Source organism: Sorex fumeus, unplaced genomic scaffold, assembly GCF_029834395.1.
Source record: "Sorex fumeus unplaced genomic scaffold, SorFum_2.1 ptg000183l, whole genome shotgun sequence".
Taxonomy (NCBI): Eukaryota; Metazoa; Chordata; class Mammalia; order Eulipotyphla; family Soricidae; genus Sorex; species Sorex fumeus.
Genome location: NW_026606240.1, coordinates 1,404,535 through 1,418,669, shown reverse-complemented (window position 1 = coordinate 1,418,669; position 14,135 = coordinate 1,404,535). Strand labels below are relative to the sequence as shown.

Sequence of the window (14,135 nt, the reverse complement as noted above, 5' to 3'; positions counted from 1 at the left end):
AAGTAGTCTTAGGTGAAAACTTCATAGGAAATAACTGTAATGGCTTTAATATAAATGGCTTAGTGCATTAACCTATTATGAATATTGCAAACAAAATTTTAATTAAGATGCAGCCTAATTAAGAAATTTCCAAAATGGAGATCTGAAAATCGAGCATACTGAGTGGTATCATTTGTCCCAAACTCCTATTATACCTGAATACTTAAAAAAAACTAATTAAAATACTCATTTCAATATACGTAATAAAAGGGCTGGAGCAATAGCACAGCGGGTAAGGCATTCGCCTTACAAGCGGCCAACATGGCCGACCCGAGTTCGATTCCTCCGCCCCTCTCGGAGAGCCCGGCAAGCTACCGAGAGTATTCGATATGCCAGACACAGTAACAACAAACTAAAATATGAACATTTAAAATATGTAAATACCAAGGGCAATGTTACTGGCTTAATAACTCATAATGAAACTGTCAGAATCAATGAGCAATAAAATAAAACAAACACACTTTCTCTCTTGGGAGTTTATCTTAGCCAAGCCAGGAGTGCAAAGCAAATAATTATAAACTATGAATGTTCAAGGGGAGCCTTCCAAGATCCCTCACAGGTACTATGATTTTTTACACATCAATTTTTCCTTACCTTTACAATACAAAGTCATCAATGAAGGTGGCCTCATAAATCAAGTCAAGATTCTGTAAGTGAGGAGCTTTCCCTGAATGTTGTACCAGCTACATCATCTGTCAATTCCAGTACAAAATAAAGCTTGGGTCCTCCCATTGACAATTACTAATGATTAAGCGTTACTAGGGCTCTTATGATCATGGAGCCCTTCTCTTTGTGGTATAAGGACTGCTGAGATTCTATAGACATTTGCAAGTCCTCCAGTACCAGTTACTCTCTTAATTATGAAAGATGTAGCTCCAGAATATGAGTTCTAAGTTGCTCTTGTTGATAAAGGCTAAGTAACCAAAGTATGAAGAATAAGACTGACGGGTATTCTGGAGTATATGACTGGGCTTCTACTTTTTATCTTGACAATTGGAACATTCTAAAATACATGTAGAGAGGGAACTAAAAGACTTAGAGCATTAAGTTTCTTTTAGATGCATGGTGAAATTATAAAGATTCAGTGATTGTTAAACCTAAAGGAGAATTTATAGATTTCCTCGCCCTACTTCTATCATTTTAATTAGGTCTTTATCAAATTCCATTTCGGTCAAGGCATGAGAATAAATTCATAGCTGCAGAGCTCTAAAGAAAATAATGATTTTAATGAGCTAGCCATAATTGATATTTCAGAAAGACAGACAAAATAATAAATGACCATGCCATAACACTAATGAATTTATATAAAATGCTGCCAATCATGCTCACAACATATGTATATTTAATGTTTTACTGTAGTCAGAGTAAAGGGAGTGAAGTTAATGTCTCAGTACTTGAAAATACTGGGATAATAAAGGGTGTTGGGAGGATCCTCCCAGGATGGGAGACATGTGCTGAGAGTAGACTATAGACCGAACATGATTGCCACTTAACGCCTCTTTTACAATCCACAGCACCCAAAGGAAAGAGAGAACAAAAGGGAATGCCCTGCCACAGAGGCAGGGTAGGATGGTGGAATGGGGGGTGGGAGGGATACTGGGATCAGTGGTGGTGCAGAATGGGCACTGGTGGAGGGATGGGTAATTGTATAACTGAAACCCAAGCACAAAAATATGTAAGTCTACAACTGTACCTCATGGTGTTTCACTAATAAAAATTTAAAACAAAAAAAGAAAATATTGGAATATGGGATCAGAAATGATTCAAAAGGTAAGAGAACAGGCAAAATAATTTAGGTATAAAAAGGATCGGAGGTTTAAGGCCAAAGCTGAAAGTTTCTCCTTTAACAGGAAATAACTCCTTTGTTCTATTTTTTTCTTTTAAATTAATTCATATAGTTATTAATTATTTCACTATTAATTAATGAATAGCACTCTTTGTAGCACTGTCCGTTGTTCATCGATTTGCTCAAGCAGGCACCAGTAACGTCTCCATTGTGAAACTCGTTGTTACTGTTTTGGGCATACCACATACGCCATGGGTATTGCTTGCCAGGCTCTGCCGTGCGGCGGGATACTCTCAGGAGTTTGCTGGGCTCTCCAAGAGTAACGCAGGAATCGAACCCGGGTCAGCTGCATACAAGGCAAACGCCCTACCTGCTGTGCTAGAGCTCCATTACATATTCAACAATGAATATATTCATTATTGAGGGCCAGACACTACAAAAGTGCTTTGATAATACTGACTCACTCAGTTCTCATAACAGCCTTATGAGGTAAGTAGAAAGCTTACTCTCGTTTTGAAAAGTGATGAAACTGAGGAACCCTGATATTAGTTATCTTGTCCCTGGACCCATTGTGTAAGTGGTTGAGGCAGGATTCAAATCATCTAGTCTTGGCTCCAGTTGCCGCTCCTAACCACTAGCTAATGAGGCCATGCCAGCAGTCTTCCATCAAGCCCAAACACCACTAACTCCACCCTCCACTACATGGTTGTATGCACCAAAAGTAAAATGAATGCATTTATAACACAGGGAATTTATGCTGCTCCCAGCACTGTAGTCATAGCTCTAGCAAATATTTGTATCAACACTGTGCCTGTATGATAATAATTTCACAGATGTTAATCACCACTACATAGTTGTGATTTTATTCATGTTGATGTCACAATTAGCGTCCATCCCTTTTCTTTTCATTACAGTGCTCCTTGAAAAGGTTAAGAGGGCACTTTTTCCTTTGTCATGACAGCTTTGATCTACATTTAAGGGCTCAATATCAAACACTGAACAAGAGAAGCATCTTTTCTCTCTCTCTGGAAAGAATAAATCTGCCTATAAAACAATAGTTTGAAATATGTAAAGACTCTGTGGCCTGGTTTTCATTCTAACAGTCGAGAGTCTGTTAAAATCTTCTCTTTAGATCAAAATAAATGTACGATTTATTTCCCAGACCATGGAGTGGTACAACACTTCACTGTTATTTAAGACTTTGGTGATAAATGCATCTCATCAACAGGGAAAAGAAGGAAGCACAACCTTACCATCCTGGGACAGTCATTGTTACAATCCACGCAGAGGTAGGTTGTCACACATACTGTCACACTTCCCAGAGAGTCAAAGATATGCACTTTTAGGTAATTCCTTTTTTTTCTTTTTCTAAATTTTTGGACCATACCAAGCATAGCTTAGAGCTTACTCCTGGTTCTGTGCTCAGGGGTCACTCCGGGCAGGCTCAGGGAACAATATAGAGTACCTGGGATCACACCCAAGTCAGTCGCTTGCAAAGCAAATGCCCTATTCACTATATTATCTCTACACCACATTTAGGTTATAATTTCAGTGACATAAATGTGGACCTAACTTTGACCGTGAGTGTGGAAAGGTCAGACTGCAGCTGAATTTCACGAAGACAATGTTTATGAGAAATTAATTCATTCCTGACGTTCCATTCGTTCTCGATGGAATGAACATCTCTGAATGCAACAGTTATGTGTACCTAGGTCAAGAAGTCAACATGACGAATGACCTGGTAACTGACTTGCGGAGGATGAAGAGAACAGCTTGGAACGCCTTCAAGAGCGTCGAAGAAATAGCTAAGAGGATAAAGAACGCCTGGCTCCAAGTACTTCTCTTCGATTCCACTGTTCATCATGCATTAACATATGCCTCAGAGATCCGGGCCCTACAAAAACAGGATGAGAACGCTATTCGGGTCTCCCAAAGAGAAATTGAAAGAGCTATGCTTAGAGTACCAGGCTTCACTCAAGTGCGAGAAAATATCCGGAGCTCCGACCTCCATCGATGATAGAGAATTAGGGATGCTGTCTCGTTTGCCAAGGCATCGAAAATCAGATGGGCTGGACACGTAATGCGATTTGGAGATGACCACTGGACTAGAGCCATTCCACGGGATGTCAAAAGATTGCATGGCCACCCACCTACGAGATCATCAGACTTCGTCAAGACCCTGAATGATCAGTTTGAGGCTCTTCGTGTTCATGGAGCGAGCAGATGCCATTGGGCTACACTAGCACACAACAAGAATGAATGGAGACGTTACTGGCGCCTGCTCGAGCAAATCGATGAGTAACGGGATGTCAAGTGATCAAGTGATCAATTTCAATGGGATATATTAAATTATAATGGAAGACACATTCAAATATCATTTAAGGGATATGAGAATGTTTCTTTATCCAGACAGAGAGAGAATAAGAAGCATATGGTGAGATTTTCCCATGTAAAGTCATGGCAATTTTGTAAGTTTGCACAAGTATTTTTATTTTCACTGAATTTCCTACATAGGAAGAAGAAGAGGTACACAATAGACATGGTATATCATGTCTGGAATATACACACAAAATAACAGAATCATAAAGGTAAAAGGTAAAGGCCCTCCCGTTGATCATCGATTTGCTCAAGCGGGCCCAGTAACGTCTCCATTGGAGACTTTGTTGTTACTGTGTTTGGCATATTGAGTGATAGCACAGCGGTAGGGCGTTTGCCTTGCACGCAGCCAACATGGCCGACCCGAGTTCGATTCCTCCGCCCCTCTCGGAGAGCCCGGCAAGCTACCAAAAGTATCTCACCCGCACGGCAGAGCCTGGCAACAGAATCATAAGATTTGAAAAGTTGTAGTTCAGATAAAATGTTATGAAGGAAATATTATGCTTAAGAATATAAAATAACTTGACAGAGCAGAACTGAAAACACAATATTGTGTAGTCATGGCATATTCTATACCATCTTTTGCAATTTCTGGAAGCTAGTTGTATTCCTGGTTAAAGAAATGAGTTATGTGATATGAGCAACAATAAAATTTGTATGCTTTGCCAGGATAAAACCACAGTACTGAATTAATATCCTGCACTACAGTCCCAACATGCTTTGACAAGGATGCTATTTTATGGCTCAATAAATACTTATTGACTGCTTGCAAACATGACAAAAAATTGTTTGTTCTGTTTTTGGACAAAATATGGAAAGAGTCTAAAAACAGTCCGAAGCTGTTGTACGTATTTCAAACCATGTTTTCCCTTTATTTTGCAGTATCTGTAAAGGAACATGTGGACAGAATAGAATTATGATGTCAGATTAACCCAAGAAGCTTCTAGGACTCTAATCAAAATTTTCTTTAGAAGTCATCTTGCTTTTTAAATGGAAGAATATAGGGCCGAAGGGTAATACAGTAGGTAGAGTGTTTCCCTTGCCCACAACTGACCCAAGTTAAATCCACAGCACCCCTATGTTTCCCTGAGTCTGCCAGAAGTGATCCCCCCCAAAGAGTCAGGAGTAAGCCCTGCACATCATCAGTGTGACCCAATATCTGAAAAAGAAAAAAATAAAAGATTGTATTTCACTAGATAAGAATTCCATCTCTAAATGTTCAAGTTATATCTCACAAAAATGCATTAGATGGTTGATCCTCTCAAGAATTTCCAGCCAAAGAGTGAGCTTATCTCGCATATTCAGAGCAAACACCAGCAATTAATTAACGTAGCTTTCTCTTGGCTCCAGTTACAGGAGCAAATTGTGTTACCACCTAGAGTTGGCCAGCTTACTGCAGATAAATTAGCCTAGAGAGGCAGAGAGTTTGTTTCTTTTCCTATAAACATGAAATACTGACCTTGATTATCTATTTTTCCTTTCTTGGGGGGACTATATCTGGCAGTGCTCAAGGATTGAACCTAGGTAAGCTGCATGTAAGGCCAGTGCCTTATCAATTGTACTCACTCTGGTCCCTTGACCATCTATTTTTCTTTGAGAAATATTCCTTCAAGCAACTTTATTATGTCTAAACCATAACTTATAAAAGTCAATGAATAGATGTGATATTGGAAAAATAAACATACGGACTTTTTTATATGCTAAGCATTGTTTTATTAAACTGCTCCCAGAAATCATGACATTGGAGAAGTCACCTTTGCAATATAAAGTACTCACCCCATTATGTGTAGGGCCAACAAGTTATAGTACCACTGAAATAGACTTGCTAAAATTGTTTTTATTGGATAAACACAGTATTATCATTATTATAATTATTATTACTATTTGTTTTGGGGAAATACCTTCTGTACTCAGGACTTACAACTGATTCTGTGCCTAGAGCTGATTCCTGGAGGTGCTCAGGTGCCGTATGAGGTGCTGGATTTGCCTCATATGGCAAATGTGAATTTGCCACATGCAAAGCGAGTGCCTTACCCACTGTACTATCTCTCTGGCTCCTTATCTATTTATCTATCTATTAAATTATTTACTTATTCAAATTATGGGAGAAATGAGAATTCTTTCCTGCAAAAGTAATTTAAAACTATTCTAATTACTCTGCAATACAATTTCTAAATTTCAAAAGAGCATTTTGTTAGCAAAACTGAATTCTATGATTATTCACCAGTTACCTGGGATAAATGTGTCACAAAAGATTATTTGATACAGCACTACTTTTCTTTTTCTTCTCTAAGAACAGTGAGTTAAAGGTTAGAGAGATATCGCAGGAGGGCCGTAGTGATAGTACAGTGGGTCAGGTGTTTGCCTTGCATGAGACCGGCCTGGGTTCGATCCCTGGCATCCCATATGGTACCCTGAGCACCACCAGGAGTAATTACTGAGTGCAGAGCCAGTACTTAACCACAGGAGCTAAGGCCTTGCCTTGTATGTGGCCACTTTGATTCTGTCACCAAGTACCACCAGTGATCCTTGAACAAGCACAAAGCCAGGATTAAGACCTGGTCACTGCCAGGTGTGGCTGAAGATCCACCTGCCCGCTTCCTGCCCCGCCCCTCAAATAATGTTGAGCTATGAAAAGTATGACGACTTTTTAAACTCCAAGAAAACGTAGCACATAATAATGTATATACATAGTCTCTATCCAGTGCTGTGCTCTAGATTAATGTGCTATGACTTGGTTGTGCTGTCTTCCTCTGCTCTCTTCCTAAGCAACCCTATCTGTTCATTCTCAGTAGCAGTCCCATGTCACTAACTCCCAGATTTCTATCTCTGGTTTCATCTTTTCTCCCAAATCTAGATTGGCTATCCAATTCTTTGACTTACACTTTTACAGGTGTAGTAGGCTTCTCTGGCCCAGCTTGATCAAATAGTTATTTTTCCCTGCCTGTCTGCTCACCCCCTATATGCGCCCTTTCTAACCACTACAGGCAAATCTTCCGGTATCCCCACGGGAACTCAAATAACAAGCTTCGGCTAAGGGGGTCCTTAACTCCTTTCATCCCACTGTCAAGGACCAATCTGTTAGCACCGTGTCTCTATTTTCAAGACACACTCAAAATCTGTCCCTTTCTCTCCATTTCTCTATCACTATCACCATATCCTATGTGACCACTTGCACTAGCCTGAATCACTCTAGCAGAGATTGATTTAGGTCCTGTCACTACTCTGCTTAAACTCCTTTGCTTCTTACAACATACGCTATCAAATCCAAACTTCTTGCCCTGGCAACAAGCCCCAACTTGATCTTAAAGCCTGACCCTACCCATACTATCGCTGACATTCTCTCCTTCCACCTACTCCTACAAACCTTTTTCATTTTGCTCCAGGCACAGGGTTTTTCCCTCTCTTCCTGTCCCTCTGTAATGATAAGCTCACTTCAACCTACCTAGAGTCAAACATTTTTAGGGCCTTAGGATACGACCTTGTACTTGACACAGGCTTCCGAAGGATACCATATGGCAGTTAATGGAAGTCAGTGGTTCTTAATCAGGACTACATATGAGAACCATCTGAGTAGCTTTAAAATCTGTTGAGCCTGAGGTCGGATCTGAACAGAACCAGAATCTCTGGGAAGGTGGCCAGAGCATTCTTATTTCTGAAGGGCTCTCGATGATTCCATGTGCAGTGAAGGTTAAGAACCCTGATGTGTTCTTCTTCTCGGATGTTACTTCACAAATTTGCTTGCCTCTGATTCTGTGCTGTTGTTAATATGAATTCCATCTAAATGCATATCCTTTTTCAAGAGAAGTAAATAACAGAACAAAACGTACACATACAACTCTGACTTAGCAGGATGGCCTGTTTTTTACAAGTTATTTTTTAAAAGTGGGTGTACTGATATAAAATGCAAAAAGAGGTTCAGCTAGTATCATCCCTGTATGACAAAAAACATTTAGATTAATCGGGAACTTTTTTATGGCTCGTGTTCTATTCTTGACTCTACTCTGCATTAAAGCTCCAATCTCACGTTTACATCACATCACAGGATGCTCCTGTTGACTTTGCGAATGGATGAGCCTGTTTAAACACGACAAGAACTCACTCACTAAAATTTTGCGGAATTAGCGTTTCTTATGAAACTCAAACTTTTCAGTGTTTTAAGTTAGTTAATTCTTGGCAGCAATAGAACTTCCTGTGTCTAAGAGAAATGATTTACAATGAGACTATAAAAGAGATCAAAAGACTTGAACATCAATTAGTTCACAAGCTACCTAATATTGTTATGTGAGTAGAAAAGAATCAAACATATGGATTAAATTTCCATTAAAATAGAGGAGGGCTTTAAAATAAAGGAGCCTAAAATTTTAAATACTCATTTGGATTTTCTCAGATCTTAAGATTTTAAAAGTAGTTCAAGCTGCTTACAAACACTGAGAACCAAAAGATATGCTCCTGCTAAAAAATTTAATGATGTTATAAAAACTAAAAATTGTTTCTGGCTAGGAACATGGCTCAGTGGTTTAAGGTTCTTGCTTGGCAAGTGTAAGGTTATGAGTTCAAATCCTGATGCTACCATATGTGTTGAGGTATTCAGGATATACATGCCTTTGTAATCCCTGGAAAAAGGGGCCCTGAATGTGATAGTTTAAAACACTTTCCTGGAAAATGCAAGGTCATTGTCAACCGCACAGCTGCCCTTATGTGCTGACACAATCCTGCCAATTCTGCCGGTAAAGATTCTTAGAGAAAAAGGGTCTGGAAGGCGGCTCAGTGGTTCAGACAGCTCCCAGGTTAAACCTCAGGTTCTGAACCTAACTAACCTCGATGCAACAGGATCCTGATCACCCCACAATCTGGGGTACTCAGTAAGGGATTTTTTAAAAAACTTATTTAAAAAAATTTTTTTTCTTACTGGCTCTTTTGGCTACACTTGATGGTACTCAGGGATCACTCCTGGCAAGAGGCAGGGGTCAATATGGGGTGATTGGGATTGAGCTTGGATCAGACACTTGCAAGGCAAGTGCTTTATCCACCGAATTATTGTTCAGTCCCCATAAGTAGTGACTGGTTTGGGAGTAGGAGGAACCAAAAGGACCTTCAGCTGACCCAAACTGAAGGAACCCCCTGTGTGCCTTTAACTTTATGTCAGTGGCTCATTATTGCAGTCTGTGCTGGTGCCATCAGTGAGGGGACTGCAGCACAGGGCAGGCCAGACAGGGGCTGGGATAGCATGTGAATGGCTATTTGTCTGCTGTAAAACTCTGTACGTTCATACTCAAACTAGCCCAATAGATGACTAGTGGATAAACTGTTTTTGGTGCACTGGCTTATCACTGTCACTCCAGGAAAAAAGAGGAGCGTTTTTTCCCCCTCCAATTAATTTGGTTACAGATGAACTACAACCACCGAACTTTAAAATTTTGACTGTAAAGGCAGCAGGCTAGGGCCAGCAGGGGCGGAGGGCTGGGAGGGGGGGCAGGACGGAACTTGGGGGCACTGGCAGAGGGAAACAGACACGGTGGTGGGATTATATATCTAAAACTGAACTATCAATAACTTTGTAAATCCGTTCATTAGTGAACTTACTTTTTTAAAAAAATAACAAAATCCTGCAAATATCAGCAAGCCAAGTGTGTGTCAAAAAAGGGTCAGGAGGTACAGATATCTTCATAAAGCCATGGAGGAGGCAATGTGGCATGATTGCCCAGAACACTAACACTGTCATCGGGAGAAAACAAAGATAAGCGCATTACTGCAATAATCTGTCTTGAGGTGACAGGTGAGCAAAACTCCTGCTCATGATTTTTAGGATAGTATCAGAAAAATGATTATGCATTGGCCAACCTGTCGATCTGATGAAAAATGGCAACTACTATAGAAAGCAGTAAAAGAGAGCAGTAAAAAAGAGCAGTAAAAGAGCAGTAAAAGAGTTCCCAAGTTTATAAATTCTTCTTTAACTCAGGTTTAGCATTTGTCTGAGAGGAACGTATTTGAGCATCTATCTTACACGTCCATTGGATTCATTATTTTTGTCACTGTGATATGTGTTAGTAAATCATTTCAGGCACTGGAGATGCTGGAGCAATAGCACAGTGGGTAGGGCATTTGCCTTGCACGTGACCAACCTGGGTTCAATTCCTCCATCCCTCTCGGAGAGCCTGGCAAGCTACCGAGAGTATCCCACCCACACAGCAGAGCCTTGCAAGCTCCCCGTGGCATATTCAATATGCCAAAAACAGTAACAACAAGTCTCACAATGGAGACATTACTGGCGCCCGCTTGAGCAAATCGCCGAACAATGGGGGGACAGAGCTACAGTGACAGTCACTGGAGATATGGTACAGTGGGTAGGATACTTGCTGTGCATGCAGCTATCCTGGGTTTGATCTCCAGCATCCCATTTGCCTACCAAGAATGATTCCTGAGTGCAGTACCAGAGATTAGCTCTCATTACCAGTGGGTGTGGCCCCCAAACAAAAAATATTTTATTCTGATATCTTCCAAATACCCTCTCCTTCCTTTTAAATATGGTCCAGTGTTATAGAAATCCACAGGCTTTACTACTTAAAATAATTCTTTTGCTTGTATTTCTGTTTCTTGCAGGAAAGCCTTTCAAGCAAAGAAATAAGAGTGAGTTAAAATAAGAATTTCCTTCCTAAGTATAAAAAAAGAAAGAGAAAGAACCAAATACCTCCACAATGCTCTAGACAGCAAACAAATTCATTATAAAGTACTTTAAACACTGTTCTATTGACCAAGAGTACTAAGCAGAAAAGTTTAGGGAAAGTAGGAAGTTCCAACACAAAACTTTTATTCAGTAACAAAGACTTTCAAAAAGCAAATAGGCTCATATCAGTTTTTGGTGAAACATATGCTTTGTGAAGGTGTATTCATATAGTTAGTTATTCTGACACTGTGAACTGAACCATATAAAGGACACTTTTACAAATGAAGAACACTTTCACCTAGAATTGATGCCAACATTAATAACTTAAGTATTTCAGTGTCCCATGGCCAAAGTTCCGTATTTTAGCTACCTTAGCAAGAAAACCCAAGAAAATCAATTTGCATCTAAAAGCTCCTTCATGGAGTTGGCCTGATTTTGTGGCAAGCGTCCCAGCTTGCTTAGAGAAGCATAACTTGAAGACTGCTTTATAGGGGATTGTTAGGTCCCAGTTGAATAACCTGTTGGCCTTTATTGTGAACGGAGGGGTAAGCAGATTATGGGTAAGTCTATAATATTAATATTCTGACTGAACATTTTAAAACCTCATGCCACTATTTCCAAAAACAATTGCATGACTCTGTGACAACTCTTATACTTACTATGATGAAGCCATTTTGGCATTAATTTTTACATATTCATAACCATAATATCTCTCCAACTAGTTTCTTTCCCAGAGTCATCACTTTACCCCTCCATCTTAACTGAACTGCCGTGTCTAAACTTCATGGGAAATGGTTATTTTCCTGGGTAACTTACTAGTTTTAAATCTTTGCATTCCATTCCCTTCCTTTCCAGATCTCCTTTGGAGAAAGACAGGACTGCAGTCATCTTTGGCCTCAGCTTTTATAAAAACCCAGCACAGTCTTGGCAGCCCTCCTGGAAAGACTTCTTGTTTCCTGAGGATCCATTGATTTAACAAACTTAACAAACTTAAATAACAGAAGCTACCAGAAGACATTGCAGTATGTGCTCTGCAGTTTTGAAGCAACGAATGTTTGCTAGACTGCAAACAATTTTCTAACACCATTCATTTAGCATGATAATAGAAAAGTCATTCTTTGTTACTGATTGAGGCCCGTGCTCTACATATGTATCTTTAAAAATAAACAGTCGGACCTCCTGGGTTACCACAAGTCCACTCCAGGCTCAGAGTGAAAAGTCTATTTTTTCACCCCCGTGGGTGCTTACCAGAAGGCCTCCTGTGTCAGAGAGCAAATATGGAATGGATCTTCATGCCAACTCCACTCTGCTTTGCAATCATCTATAACCCTTGCTTCCAACTGGGCCAGTTTAGTTGATAAGAGGCTCATGAGTAAGAAGACAACAGACTCTGGACATACCACATCCAGTGCTTTTAGGTCTACGCTAGATGTGGCTGTGTGCATGCTTGCAGAGGCCAGGACCTCCTGCAAATTACTTCGACACTCCCGCAATCAGGAAAAGGGAGAAGCCCAAGGAAAGTGAAATTTCCCATCTTACCAGTGGCAACCTTTCCTCTGCCCACACCTTTCTTCTCTAGAACGCCCTAGGCTACCTTGTGGCCAGTGACTAACTCCGGAGCCACCCCAAAGTCACCTCAGAGGTCCATCTAACTTTTCTTGATAGCATGAACCAGAGCATCTTCCGCGGCTGACGCCTCGGGAGACCGGGGATCCTGCAAGGACGCCCAGCAATAGGGGCTCTGGTGCATGGGCCGTGTAGGACGTGGCGACTAAGCAGACCTGAGGTCCGAATGGGGAGGTGTGAGGCGGCTCGGAAACCCTATGCTTCCGAGGTCCCGGCAGAGAGATGTTCCCGGAGCACACACAGAAGTTAAGCCCGGAGCTTGGAGGCCGGGGGAGGTGCCTGGGTCTTCAGGGACGCCCTGGGCGGCGAGTCAAGATCCCGCTTCCTCTCCGGGCAGCAGAGGAGGCCCCTTCGCCGCAGCCCTACGGCTAGCGGGGTCTGCTCCCCGGCAGGACCCAGCTGCGGGGCAGTTTGCTCCAGCGCCCTGCCCCGCGTTCTCCTTTCTGCTCCGCGATCTCCCGTCACTGCAGAACTTCGCCGGTGCTCCGGGGGCGACACTCCGCCTCCCACGCGCGCCGTGGACCGCGTGGAGGAGGAGCAGCCCCGGCGGGGTTCCCGGAGCGGGGCACCCGTGCACCGGCCGCGCCGGGCGGACGGCGGCGCGGCGGAGACCCCGCTCCCACGCCCGTCCCCGTCCCGGGGGACGACCCTGCCCAGCCCAGCCCAGCCCAGCCCAGGCACCCCGGCCGCGCGCGGCGCCCAGCGCGCTGTCAGCGCCCCGGGGCGCGGCGCCACCGACCTGCCAGCCGTTTCTCGCGGACGTTCCTCCACAGCAGCTCCCAGGCGCGGGCCGTGGACTCGCGCAAGTGCTCGCTGATGGAGCGGCGGAGCGGCGTGGGCGCCGGCTCCCGGGGGCCGCTCATCGCCGCGGCTCACGCGTGGCCCGCGCCGCTCGCTCCCGGCCACGCCGGCCGCCAGGCGTGGCCGCCCGCGGGGGGCCCGGGACCCGCCGCGGCCTCTGCATGGCTCCGCGCCTGGCGCGCTGGGGCTGGGGCGCGCGCCGGGCACTCTGCGCCGCGCTCGGCGGCTCCCTGCCCGCGGCCCGCCTCCCGCCCCGCGCCCGGCCCGCCCCCGGCCCCCGCGCGCCCGGCGGCCCCGCGCGCCCGGCGCCGCCCGGGACTTACCCTCGCGTCTGGGGGCCCCGCCGCCGCCGCCCGCCCAGCAGGCGCGAGTGCAAAGGTTCGCCGCGGCCCCGCCAGGTGCCCGGGCGCTCAGGACCGCGTTCCCGTCCGCGGCCGAGCTGGGCTGGCACCCTCGCGCAGGACCTCACCGGAGCGCGTCGGGGCCCTCGGCACCGCGCCCCCACAAGCGTGCCAAGGTCACTCCACGGGGCACGCGGAGATTACTCTCCCGCAGTCAGGCTCCGCATGCGAACATTGTCCTACAGTTCTGCGCAAACGGGCCCAAAGGAGAAATCTGTCCAGGGCACGGCCGTGGTGCAAGAGGAAACCAATTTTGTCGGTATTCAGGGCAGCACAGGAGAAACACGTAAAACGGGGCATATCACCTTGGCGCATAGAGTTGTTAAGAGCTGTATCAGTTATCAAGACCTGGACACAGGCTTCAAAGCAGGCGTTCTAGGACTGAGCAATAAGGCAGAGGGTGCGGTGTGATTGCTCTGCGCTGCGGAGCAGGGTTCGA

At 43.9% G+C, this 14,135-nt stretch overlaps 1 protein-coding gene across 2 annotated transcripts in view; it reads right to left on the bottom strand.

Annotated features, from left to right (window-relative positions):
* The window catches only part of STARD13 (StAR related lipid transfer domain containing 13), a 267,131-nt gene extending 253,707 nt beyond the window's left edge, over positions 1 to 13,424 (bottom strand). For both annotated transcript variants that reach the window (XM_056107931.1, XM_056107933.1), the window contains exon 1: positions 13,234 to 13,424. In XM_056107931.1, coding sequence (XP_055963906.1) covers positions 13,234 to 13,357 — 124 coding nt within the window. In that variant the 5' untranslated portion in view covers positions 13,358 to 13,424. The remainder of the gene's footprint in view (positions 1 to 13,233) is intronic.
* Between the last annotated feature and the right edge of the window lie 711 nt (positions 13,425 to 14,135).